Source organism: Streptopelia decaocto, assembly GCF_964273445.1.
Source record: "Streptopelia decaocto genome assembly, chromosome: 4".
Classification (NCBI taxonomy): Eukaryota; Metazoa; Chordata; class Aves; order Columbiformes; family Columbidae; genus Streptopelia; species Streptopelia decaocto.
Window position 1 is genome coordinate 76,422,671 of NC_138658.1, and position 13,185 is coordinate 76,435,855.

Sequence of the window (13,185 nt, forward strand, 5' to 3'; positions counted from 1 at the left end):
GAAAGGCTCAACTCCCTCAGCTGTGGGAACCTCTTCATTAGCTGCCTCACTGCCTTTTTTTCCCATTTTTCAATTCTTTCTTCCTTTCGCCTCTCTGCCTGCAGCTCTGCATGTCCACAAGCATGTTGTCTCCCTGCAGCTGGTCCCAGTTCAGGTGTCCGTCCCTTTCATCTCCCCCACCCCAGGATGCAACATTAAAATGAGAAAAGTAAAAGGTTGGTTTACATTTTACACAAGCAACATCACCTCAAAGCCACATCCCAAGGGACAGAGCCTGCCTGGTGCCAGGACACCCACAATGAACTCAGCGCAAACTCAAGGAACCTTGAAATTCAGGCTCCAGAGAGCCAAGGGGGACACCTCATTTCCCAAAAAGTCTTCCCCAGAGTGCTCCAGAAAAGCTCCACAATTTCGGAAGCTCATTGGAAGTCACTGGGGATTCAGCATCTCAGTGCAGGAGGATGATGGAGACTGTAAAATCAGATCAAAAAGTTGGAGAACATATTTGTACCATGGGGAGAATGAGCAGGAAGATGCTCCCTGGAGCAGTGTGGGGTCTCCATCACTTATAGGTTGAAGAACATAAGGGCAATTATACCCAGATAGAAGGCTGGCACCAGGCTCCATCAGTCAGGTTAAAATCTGAAAGGAGCTGGGCTTTGCTCCACCTGTCTTCTGAAATATCTAGATCTTGTTGCAGTTCGAAATTGGATTTCAGACTAACTGGACAAAGGGGATGGGCCCATCTTGTCTTCCAAGATGTTACTGGGAATTAAAAGTGTGGTTGCATATACAAGCTACAGCCATAGGATTTGATATAGGAGCTTAGTCTTGAGCTAGAGAGGTTTTTGTCGTCCCCATTTTGATCTCACAAGCTCCGCCACATAGTAAGTACAAGTACTGCTGGATAAATGAGAAATGAATATGCAAAGAGACGACTCAAACCAGCAGTAAAGCATTAGCCTGAGCCTCTCAGCCTCAGCCCTTGCTCAAGACATCAATTGATATGGATTGTTTCAGGACATCTCCACAAGCACAGTCCCAGGTTCTCTCCTACCTGACTGGAGGGGAAACAGCGAGGTCCAGCGTCCCAGCAGATGTGGTATTTTGTGGACACTTTAATCCCAAAAGGCAACAAGACCAATGCCAAAAAATGCAGGTGGGCTAAAGCAGGTCACAGCACTCAGTGTACTCACCCTGGTCCTGGTCTCCACATTGAAGTGCCTACAGGGACAGACGTGATGTATGAGTTGGCCTCTACAGCAAAGCTGAGACAAGCACCCAAAAATGCCAAGGTGATGAAGGTAAAAGTGGTCTGATCTTCTTACCCACACTCACCCCCTCCCAGCAATAGATGGATGTCTCAGTGTCCCCAAGTTTCAGTGAAATGACTGAGATGGGACAGCCACCGTGAAAGTCTTCTCCTTTCTCCTTCACCAAGCACATGCTGTCTGAGCAAGGCTCAGTTGGCCAAGAAAGTGCCTTTGATGCTTGAAGACAGTACAGTGAAAGGCTGTGGTCATTTTCCAAAGGTACCCAAGCTTGCAACAGTCCCCTTTAGAAAGGAGAAAGCTCCACTGGGACAGAATTCAAGCTCAACAGCTCATCAGAGGAACTTGGCAGCTTTTATGTCCAGCTCACGCTTTTAATGGATTTGCAGATGATGGAACAGGGGAGAAAGAACAAGGAGAAAAGCTGCACGTGAGGATCTGGTCCCTGGAAATCCCGGCAACAACTGAGAGGGAAGGTTGAGCAGGGGATTTGCTGGTGATCTGCTGCCATCTAGTGTCATCTCAACACCCAAAAGCCCTCTCTGGTTTCATGAATTTCTCTAACCAGGCCTCAAGTTCTGCCCAGCCCGTGGACCACAGGCTACATCTTAATATTTGTGGGTGCATCAGGATGTATTTCATCCATCTGCACCCCCTATGGCCACCTCAAGTTAGACAGAACCAGCAAACAGACCAATGTGCACCATCCCTAAATGATAACCCCTCCTTATATCGCTGCTCCCAGAGGGGACCCAGCGTGCAGGTTGTTCTGGGCATGAGGACTAGGAGGGTCATTCCCATCTCTGCTTCTCTTACCTGGGGATGCAACGGGTCATTCTGCACCACAGCACAGCCAATGTGCCTCAAGAAAAACCCACTGGTGCACACAAGGACATCTCCCAGGCAAGAGAAAGGGTCTTTGATAAGGGTAAAAATACCTTTGAGCACTTACTATGCTGCTGAGCAGAGCCCTAGACCAGTACATCTTTGCAGCATCCCTGTGATCAAAAATGGGGGTTTCTATTAACTCCTTTCTAGCCTGGATATCTCAAATTTAGCCCCCAAATGTGCATGTCCTGGCTCAGCACTGTCGGTGAAGTTTGGGTGGCTGTAGAGGGTGAACTCCCCATTTCTCCCCACTGCCAACATAAGGAGACAAAGGGAAGTGTGATGGCCAGGTAGGTAACATTAATGGGCAAGAATCCATGGCCAGGGACATTGCGTCAGCTTGACATCATTACTTAATTGCTGACCCCCAAATTAAGTTGAGATTTTTTGACTGCAGCACCATCATCCCTCGCTTTGTCATTAAGCTAATGGTCCAACTCATTGAGAAAAGCTTTTCCAACCACTTCATCATTGCAGTGGCTTCTCCAAACCCTCTCCAACTCTTCAGCCCATAGAAGGGGGGATATACACAGGCAGGGAGCAGGGTTTCCCCTCTCCAGGAGCTTTGTAGGCTCTTCGTCAAGTCTGACCATGCCCAAAGTCCTTGGGAGATCACTGGGAAAAAATGAGACCTCGGAAACGTTTAGGGGGCAGTTCATTTATCCTGTCCTCTGGAGGTCCCTTTCAACCTAAATGGCTCTGTTATTTAGTGGCTTGTCATCGGATTAAGACAAGCTGCTGGATCCTACATCCTGCCTGGATGTCCCACTGACCAAGAAAAATATTTAAGTACTAGAGATGCTTCAGGGAAGACCCATGGGCATGACTAAAGACCGCGAAACAAAGCCTGATCATGGAACGACAGCTTAGGTTAAGGTGGCCTTAACCACAACCTGTGATTAGCAGCCCATTATTTAGCATTGAGGGTAATGAAACACCAGAACAGTTTCCTGAGGGTTGTCCCTGAGCCTACATCCTGAAGAATCTTTACACTGGTTGGACATCGCTCAAAAAAAGATCTGCCCTAGGTCAGATGGGATCTACCCAGGGTAGATGATATGTTGGACCAAATGATCCCAGGTTTAAGGGCTAACAGAAGGGGCTCCAGGGACATCTGTTTGCACTGGTGTGTGGTGGGAGACACAGAGCTTTCAGTGTCTAAAGCAACTTCTGAGCAATAAAAGAGCCAGAGGAGCCAAGGGACTGTACAAAGCCTTTGTTCGCATTTCAGACCCTGACAGAGCCGCATGTCAAGTCATAGGAAAGTGGCACCATATAATACTGTGCAGGTCAACAGCACCTTTCATCTGAGGATTGTAAAGCCCTTTCAAGATATCAGTTTGTTAAACCTCACAACACCCCTGTGAGGTAGGTATTACCCCCCCATTTTACAGACGGGGGGAACTGAGGCACAGAGAAATGCAATGGCTTGGCCAAGACCTTTGGGCAAGCCAATGACTCAGGCAGGAGGTCTTCCTGCTCTTGTTCCCGGCTTGTGGCTCCTTCCCCCTTTGGACAGCAGAGTGGTAGCAGCTCACAGAGCCACTGCTGGGCTTGTCCCACGAGCGGGGAACATGCAACGTTGATGGGGGGCTCCTGAGCCCCTTGAAAGCACCCTGGTAACCAGTTGCCACCAGTACTCCAGACATTAAACCATTTCCCAGACATCTTCTCCTTCCAGGTAGAACCCCACGATTGTCACTGTTTTTTCTTGTGCAGTCAGCCAGGAGGAGCCTGAGAACTTGGATCCTTGATGGAAACGTCCAAGCACAGTCCAAACTGGGAACCACGTTTTTTTCATGACAAATGTCTCCCCGGAGACAATGCCCAGCATTGGTGGCAATGGGTGGGGGTTGAGGGGTCTCATCAGGCATGGAGGAGAAGGTGGAGGTAGCTAGTAGGATATTACACGGCTTTCGCTGCCACTGTCATCAGCATCTTTCATCAATGTTGGATGTTCCCTTGACCCCAGGTCACCCCATCCCAGCCCATGTGCAATGTCAATAGGAAATTAAAGCTGGGGGGTAGATTGGCCAGGAAGCGATGCCAGGAGTGGTGGTGGAGTCTCCATCGTGGCATCCCCACCACCAGCCCACCCGAACCCTTGGTTATGTCATGGTACCGATTTCCCGTCTCCTCCCCCCACCACTACAGTTTTTGTGCTGAATACATATTGTCTTATAAAAATAGTCCTCTGGTATCAAAAGACAAATAAGAGAGGAATAAAAGACCCCTGTCGCCAGCATCAGTGCAAATCGGGAGAGCCAGCTCAGGAAGGATGGGCTTAAGGTGTCCTTGGTCTGTCACTTCTTCAAGGGGAAGGAGGTTGATTGGACTTTGATGGCTGGGACTGGCCTGGAGCAAGAAGAAAGGAAACAACTTATTTGAGTGCAAAGACCAAGCATCCTTCACTTCCACCACAACCATCTTTCCACAGCTCAGGGAAGACAGACTAGCTGCTGTCCCTGAGACCCGAGGGGACCTGGGACAGTCATGCTCACCCATGTCCTCTCTCAAAAATACAACACCAAATTGTATCACTTGGAGGTGTTTTCCTTTGGTGTACCCTCAAAACGCCAATAGGATGCAGAGTCCACCAAAGCATGTGATGGCACCGGGCAGTAACCAGCAGTAATCAACTGGGACCCCACCGGCCGCAGGAGTGATGTCCCCCAAGGGGTTACTGCTCGTGGCTTCCCAAAAACAGCCGAGGTGGTTTGTCCACTACCAAGAGACATCACCAAATCAGACAACCCGATATGGACCCTATAGTCCATCTTGGGAATCCATGAAATCTTCCACCTCATCCATCCAGGAAAGACAGCAGTTCCCTGGCCCTCTCCTAGCACATTGACAGTCTCAAGTCATGAATCCAGACCAGGACCACAGGCATGTCCTGCCCCCTGGTACAAGTCTTGCCCTGCCAGTCAACTCTTTCTGATCTGGGCACCATTTCAAGAGAAGATGGCCAGGGACTGCTCCTGGAGCAAGGACAAAACCACACTGCCTGGGGAGGGAGCCAAGTTTGGCTGATGGGATGTGCCAAATGTCCCTTTTGGGACCACGGAAAGGCCTGTCATATCTACTAGAAGAGACCAGCGATAGTGATTGAGTTACACTGAGAAATTTTGGGGCATATTCAGCCTCCTTGTGGTGACAACTACAAAAGCATTAGAATCTAAAATAGTCCAAGATGGTCAAAGCAGTAATTAGCAAAGCAGACTGTCTGGACATGAGGGTCAGCTTCAGTCCAGAGTGATGCCTTCTCTCCGTGGTCTACAGGAGGATATGGAAGTGCAGTCCCATGAGGTTCCACTGACCCATTTCCAGAGGATTTAGCAATACAGCAAGAGCTGAGAGCATTAGCGATATTGTAAAGGACTTAGACTGAATCTCCCAGTTCCAAACTGGGAAGTCCACGTCCTCCATTCCCTTGGACACAGTATTAAGAGGGGCAATGTCCCGCTCATCTAAGAGCCCCTGGGAAGGGGTCCCAGCCCAGTGCTTAACCAAAGGCCACCCCCCACAAGCAGCACAGACCATCCCCCCGTGGTCCTGCGTGGTGTCTGTGACTCACCTTTGAGGTGGCATCGGCCTGTAGGGAGGAAAGATGAAACAGAGCATCAGTGTCCATCCCTTCACTCCACTTGCTCCCAGCATCTCACCAGCAGCCCTCTCTGTGCTTTGAGACTGGGGGCCGTACACATTCATTCACGTCCCTTAACCTATCAGGACCCTATAAGACCCAAAGGCCCAAACTTGGTCACCACTGGCCAACTTTGGCCAAACCCTGTAGGTTCCTATCAGGTGGAAGCACTCCTACAGACCCCAGACACCCACAGCTACCTTGTGCTGGTGGTCAGGAGGCTTTTCTCCTGCACCATGCAAGATGGAGCATGGGTACAGGGTTGTTTGTGTACATAGGGTACACTGGGACATCTGATTTTCTTTCTATCTCTTGTTGCTGCCCCAAGATGCTCCATACAAGATCCCCAACAGCCTACAGACCAGTTACCTCAAAGCTGGTGGGCTTCAAATGCCTCTGTAGCTACAGCAGCAGGTACAGACCTGCAGAACCCAGAGCCCAGAGCATTTCTCCTGCTCCTCAGCAGCCTGACCTGTACACACCAACCATATTGGGGAGGAGCAGGAGAAACCCCGGTCATGGTGAAGACACCACGAGGGCCAGACCAGAGCACATCAGTGACATTTGGAACGTCCCACCCAGACATGACCCACAAGACCCCCCACTGCATCCACCTGCAGGACCCCAGTGGTGGTTGGAGGTAGCTCAGCTCCTATCTCCACTTACTTTAATGGCCTCGTAGGGTGGCTCATGGCGCTTATACCCGACGCCTTGAAGTTGGTAGGAGGGACCATGACCAGCAGGGTCTGTCCATGTGCAGGAGGCAGCTCTTTGGCCAGAAGAGGACTTCCAGGCAGAGGGCGACGGGGAGGCTGGTGCTTTGGGACGACCTGGGATGGGGAGAGAAAACATCCTTAGAAAACATCCAGTGACCTTCTACAAACATCTATCCCCTGCTGCAGAACTGAGATGCTTCAAAGCATGTAGGAACACCACCCAAACTACCTTAATATATTCTCATTACCCAATGAGCTTTCCTCACCATTGGAACAGATTAATCTCTTAGGGTGGAATGACAGCCCAACCCATAGAATCATAGAATCATTTTGACTGGAAAAGACCGTCAAGATCATCGAGTCCAGCAGTCCACCCAGCACTGCCAAGTCCACCACTGCCCCATGTCCTAAGAACCTCATGTCCGTCTGTCCAGCCCTCCAGGGATGGTGACTCCAGCACTGCCCTGGGCAGCCTGTTCCAATGCCCCACAGCCCTTTGGGGAAGAAATTGTTCCTAAATCCAACCTCAACCTCCCCTGGCGCAACTTGAGGCCGTTTCCTCTGCTCCTGGCGCTTGTTCCTGGGGAGCAGAGCCCGACCCCCCTGGCTCCAAGCTCCTTTCAGGCAGTTCAGAGATCAGAAGGTCTCCCCTCAGCTCCTGTTCTCCAGCTGAACCCCCCAGGTCCCTCAGCCGCTCCATCACACTTGTGCTCCAGCCCCTCACCAGCTCCGTTCCCTTCTCTCCACTCGCTCCAGCACCTCAAGGCCTTTCTTGGCATGAGGGGCCCAAAACTGCCCCCAGGATTCGAGGTTTGGGCTCCCCAGTGCCCAGCACAGGGATGGTCACTGCCTTGGGCCTGCTGGCCACACCAGTGCTGGTACAACCAGGATGCTGATAGCCTTCTTGGCCACCTGGGCACACTACTGGCAACCCAAAAGAGCCACAGGCAGCCAAAACACAGGGGATTTCTTTAAGTCTGGAAGGGAAGTACAGCCAACCAGCAAAGCTCACCAGTGGGGTCCTCACGGGGCTGCAGGGAAGAGGTTTCTTTGGAGGCGGCAACTTGACCTGTGAGACAGCTGTTTTGGTGGGGACCATGGGTGATCTGGTGGCTGGTGGAGGTGGCCTGGCAGGCTTGGGGTCTCTTGGGCGTGGAGGGATGGAGTGTGGAGCCGGGCGAAGAGGATGGACAACATTGACAGGCTGGGAGCTGGGCTGGTAAGCGCTGGGTTTGGGGGGGAATGTGGCCCGTGGTGCCTGCAGAGATAAGAACAAGAGAATTATGGAGAAAATCCTTAGACATGGTTTCCTGGGTGCTGAAACGCAGATGTCACCTCAAGGTCTGGGTGCTAGGGAGTTGCAGGAGGACCATTGGGTATTTATTACATTTTCTGGGACCACCACTTTCACCATCCTGCCTAAAAGCTGAAAGGTTTTGCTCCTCGCTAACCCTATGAGAGCACACAGGGATGAGAAAGGTGGTGGGCTCGGGAGATCTGGAGCAGGGCCAGCTCTGGTGAATCTATACCAGATCTCCACCAGACAGAAGACATCATCCATTCTGACCTCTACCTGTTGCTTGTCCAGTTGGTAGAGGGAGATGTGATCACCCACGAGTATCAAGTCTCAGAGAGGGAAAGCAAACCTGGAAGGTGAATTATTACTTACTTTATTAGTGTGGCTTGAGGTGGAAATGTTCCGCAAGGTAAAAGCAGCTTTGGGATGGCCACCGGTTGACTTCCGACTGATGGTTTTGTTCCTGCCCGGGATCGAAACGTAAATCACAGTTGGCAAAATAAAGCAACCACTTTTGCAACATCTGCTTCCCGAAATGCCGCACATCAGCGAAATCCTGTCACCATTAACAGATCGTTAACAGTCTCGCAGTGCTGGGCGAACAGGGATGACAAGTCTGTCTTGAGATAATGAGGGTAATGAAGTAGATTGTTTGGTTGTGGTGTTTTTTTCTTGAATTATTGCAGGGGCTTTGACGTTTGTGTGTGTGCATCTGTACTGAGAGGGGAAATAATGAGAATATCTAAATTCGGTGCTATTTCAGAGCCCTTCCGACTCTTGCAGCCTGCAAGGAGCACATGGTGAGAATCTCCTCAGTACCAGGCCAGGTTCATCATCACTCTCTGGGATTGTCCTGTCCAAGAGACCATTCCTGCCCTCCTCAGACTGTCCCAGGACAATCTGAGGATGCTTGAGATGCTTCACATCTCAACCAGGTCTCCTATCAGTTGGGAACAGGCCCTGTGCACCATCAGCTCCCCCACACCCATTCCTACCAGGCTGGATGCTGCCAGAAAAAGTTTCAGGGTCACACTGGGTCTTCAAGAGAAAAGGGGGTTAGGACATAACACCCACCTATATGTCTCCTGGCTCCTCCTCCTCATTTCCTTTATCCATTTATTCAGGAGCGAGTTCTCCCGCCGGTACCAGAAGTAAGTGATGATCATCAAGGCCGGGAGGAAGAGCAGGAAGATGAGCAGAAGGGATATGAAGATGGCTTCGTGATCTGGGAGGGAAAGCACAAAGGTGAGCGTGGGCCTGGGAGACCCAGCAGCCTCCAGCTTCACTCAATGCAAACATCAGTCCATTATCCTCATTCCCAGCCACCCAGGCTGGAAATATCAGTGCTGATCGCACCTCCAAAAAGGGAGCGGTACCATCTGGTGGCTTCTGATTAAAATCGGTGGCCACAGAATCACAGACTGGATGGGATTGAAGGGACCTCTGGAGATCATCCAGTCCAACCCACCTGCTAACGCAGGGTCACCAGAGCAGATCACACAGGATCATGTCCAGGTGGCTTTGAATGTCTCCAGAGAAGGAGACTCCACAGCTTCTCTGGGCAGCCTGGGCCAGGCTCTGGCACCTCAAAGTGAAGAAGTTTCTCCTCATATTGAGATGGAACCTCCTGTGTTTCCGCCTGTGCCCATTGCCCCTCATCCTGTCATTGGGCACCACTGAACAGAGTCTGGTCCATCCTCTGACATCCACCCTGGAGATATTTATCAGCATAAATAAGGTTCACTCTCAGCTTCTCTCCTCCAGGTTGCCACCAAGAAACAAGAGCTGGGCACAGGCTGTGAGTCAACCTGAACGCACCCAACCCAGCACGTCTGGGAGCAGGGCTGTCAGCAGCTTTATGGCCCCATCTACCCCTCTGGTGTCATCACTCCAGCCCCACCAGTGTCACAAGGCACTGCACCAGGAGTCATGACTCACTGTCGCGCTGCACGGGGCCACTGTCCACGCTGCCACCCAAGCCTGGCTTCTCACAGTAGGGGGGAGCCCAGCCGGCATCACAGTGACAGTTCTTGTTGCTGTTGCAGACCTGCAGGATGAGAAGGACAGTTGGAGACCACAAGGGGCACATGGAAGTGATGGTCCATATGGTGGGGATGAGAGGAGGTCGCCAATGATAGGAGTCTGGGTTGAAGGAGCTTAATCCCTCCCAATATTCACCCCTTGAACATCACTCAGATTGTGACTGTGTGGCCCTCAAACGTGTGATTGCAATGTACAGAGGTGTTTTCTTAATGACACTTCCATTACTCTGCTTTTTGCAGAAACCTTGAACTGGTATCTGATATCCCCAGTTTTCACACCACTCAACTAGACAAGCTTGATGCCCTTAATACTTTGCATTAGGCCAGAAGTTTGTTAAAAATCTTCCCTGAGGGTTTTTCCCATTAAGCCGCAGCAGTTCTGAGGTGGAGAACCCAAACCAAGAACCTTAATGACGCTGAGCAGAATGGAAGGGTAAATTTGAGTGTTTCGCATATCACATTTCTCTACATAATCCAGCAGTGATTTTCTTGTTGCTTTATCTGACTAAGTCCTGCATTTTGCAGAGGTCAAATCTTTGTAGCCTTTAAGCTCTGGACAACAGCAGCTCCTATTTGCTGGACCATTTTGCTGCCTTTTTGCAGCCCCAGCTGTGTTTCTGACTCTTGCTTTGCTCTCAGAAGGAACAGCCACCTGCCTTGAGCTCTAAACACTTCTCCATTTCAAACTGGACCCTAATCCAAATTTTGCAGATGGTCCTTACATCACGAATGATCTCCTTCCTCTAACTTGGACACGGGTAAGCAAAGACCTCAGCTCTGTCTCACCCATAACTGATGCATGTTAGAGTTATGAAAAGCAGGTGCCCGCCACCCTGCAAGGCTCATCCCTGTGGGAGATGCTTAAAAATCTGCTCTCATCCCAGGAGTCTGCCGTAGGTCTCGGGCAGTAACTCACCCCATGGCCGTTGCACCGGGAAACACACTTTTCCAGCTCAAAAAGGGAGGCATTCTGGCACCGGCGATCTTTGCAAACCTGGGAGAGAGCCAAGAAGCTGAGGTCAGAGAAAGACCCAAGAGAGGGGGTATGGCGATCTTCTGGCTTCACAGATGGGAGCCCTCTGGAAGGATGTTGTCCTTTGGAAATGCAGGTTGGTTAAATCGTATTGTTGCAGGTCGATGCATTTCACTCCAGTTTTCGGCACAGCCCAGGAAACCTCTGCCATCCCCACATCCAGGACAGCTCGGCAGAGACCAGCCACCCTCCTCCCCTGACAACCCACCTGGCAGCTCCTGGAGAAGGCATTTCCCATTTGGCCCTAAAAGGCATTTCCTATCTGGCCCTAAAATGCAGTCACCAGCCAAAAAAAAAAAAGACACGGTGTTGCAAAATAAGCCATCCTTTCTCATTAAAATGTCAACATTTTGGCCTTCCATCCCAAACCGGTATGAAAATTTCACAATTAAAACAGCAAATAGCAGAGGTCCCATCTCCACCGCGAGCTCTGTCTGGCAAGCACCCCTGCTACCATGTTGTCTACCAGGCTTCTGCCCTTTCTCAGCTGAACTGACCCTCTGTAAAGTACTTGGAGATGCAGGGGATGTAAAAGAGACTAATGCTCAGTTACCAGCATCAGTTTGGATTCGTCATCTTGATTCCTACCACGGCTTTCCCCTGGGAAAGTTTATTCGTAGGAGGAAGCCTCATCCATCAAGCCCCGGGGCATGAAATTCTTTTTGGGGTTGCTCCACAATGTATTAAATCAGTAAAGTGTGGAGGACAGAGAGAAAAATTTGGTGGCCTACACAAGTATCTGGTGATGTCTAGAAATGCCTCAGCTGAGATGTCACCAGGGCAATGTCTACAAGTGTGTGGGAAACCACATCCCACGGCCAAGCTGTAACACAGAGAAGAGTCAACGATCACATTGGTGCTGGGATAAGAATCATAGAATCAAAGAAACATTTTGGTTGGAAAAGACCCTCAAGATCAAGTCCAGCCATTAACCCAACCCTGACACTACTCCATGTCCCTGAGAACCTCATCTCCGCGTCTGTTCAACCCCTCCAGGGATGGTGACTCCACCACTGCCCTGAGCAGCCTGTTCCAATGCTCCTGACGGAGACCGCAGCTCTAGGAAGATGTACTCACCATCCCATCTCCACATTTTGTCCCAGTCATCACCAGCCCGGGGTCAGACAGGTCTTCTTCATCATCCTTCGCTGTGTACATGTAGGTTCCCCGGCACTTCACCTCCCGCCCATTGAAACGGATGGTGGTGTCGATGGAGACAGTGTTGGTCCCCTGGGGCTTCTTAGCTGAGCTCTGGCACTGGATCTTCCCACACATCGCATCCCTGGGAGCAGGACACAGCCGAGGTGAGGGCAGGAGAGGTGGCTACCGGCCACCTCACCCTCCATGCCCCTTCACTCCCTGCCCGCAGGCCCACCTCCCTCTGAATTTATAGCCACAGGAGGTTGTGATGGGAGAGGCCCAACAGGGTCATAGAATCATAGAATCATGGGATCATGGAATCATAGAATCATTTTGGTTGGACGAGACCCTCAGGATCATTGAGTCCAAACGTAACCTAATGCTAGCACTAACCCATGTCCATGAGAACCTCATCTCCATGTCTGTTCAACCCCTTCAGGGATGGTGACTCCACCACTGCCCTGGACAGCCTGTTCCAATGTCCAACAGCCCTTTCCAAGAAGAATTTTCTCCTAATATCCAATCTAAACCTCCCCTGGTGCAACTTGAGGCCATTTCCTCTCATCCCCTGGTCAGAAAGGGCCTTAGATAAATCATGGACAGCACAGAGAAATGCTGGAGGGAACAGGCGAGGTGGTCTCTCTAACATCCCCAGTTTAACTGGGAACACTGGAGAGCACACTCTCCCTAAATAGCATCTCCTGCTGATGCTGCCTCTGATTTTCCCTCCAGGCTGGGCTGGGAGGTGGTGCGTGGTGGGACAACCTCCCAGCACTGATGGGGACTAAGCCAAGGAAGAACCTGGTGGCTTCCTCAGGTCCAAAATGGAGCTGTCCCAAGCGGTGATGCCAGGAGGGTGGACAGCAGAGGGCTGTGGGTGCGGGAGGAGGAGATGAGGCACCCATGGGTGCCAGCGCTGCACCCACCTCTTGTCACATTTCACGTAGCGCCCCTGGCTGTCTTTGCCGCAGTTGCCATAGGTGTTGCCAGCCATGTTCACATCCTGGAAACAGGCGTCTGGGGCTGGCCAGGCACCTGCAGGGAGGGAGGAAAGGTCCTGTATGGGATGGGAAATCATAAAATCATAGAATCACAGAATACCGTGTTGGAAAGAACCATGAGGATCATCTGGTCCAACCTTTCTTGGCAAAA

At 51.0% G+C, this 13,185-nt stretch overlaps 1 protein-coding gene across 3 annotated transcripts in view; it reads right to left on the reverse strand.

The window, feature by feature from the left end:
• Positions 1–3,360: 3,360 nt before the first annotated feature.
• The window catches only part of ADAM33 (ADAM metallopeptidase domain 33), a 33,298-nt gene continuing 23,473 nt past the window's right edge, over positions 3,361–13,185 (reverse strand). For 2 of the 3 annotated variants that reach the window (XM_082050908.1, XM_082050907.1), the window contains exons 15-24: positions 12,960–13,068; positions 11,971–12,175; positions 10,777–10,854; positions 9,757–9,865; positions 8,893–9,043; positions 8,191–8,281; positions 7,534–7,779; positions 6,472–6,635; positions 5,737–5,754; positions 3,361–4,514 (exon numbers count right to left, since the gene is read on the reverse strand). In XM_082050908.1, coding sequence (XP_081907034.1) covers positions 4,463–4,514; positions 5,737–5,754; positions 6,472–6,635; positions 7,534–7,779; positions 8,191–8,281; positions 8,893–9,043; positions 9,757–9,865; positions 10,777–10,854; positions 11,971–12,175; positions 12,960–13,068 — 1,223 coding nt within the window. In that variant the 3' untranslated portion in view covers positions 3,361–4,462. Of the gene's footprint in view, positions 4,515–5,736; positions 5,755–6,471; positions 6,636–7,533; positions 7,780–8,190; positions 8,282–8,892; positions 9,044–9,291; positions 9,530–9,756; positions 9,866–10,776; positions 10,855–11,970; positions 12,176–12,959; positions 13,069–13,185 lie in introns of those variants that run through there. The other variant, XM_082050909.1, reaches the window with a different exon arrangement.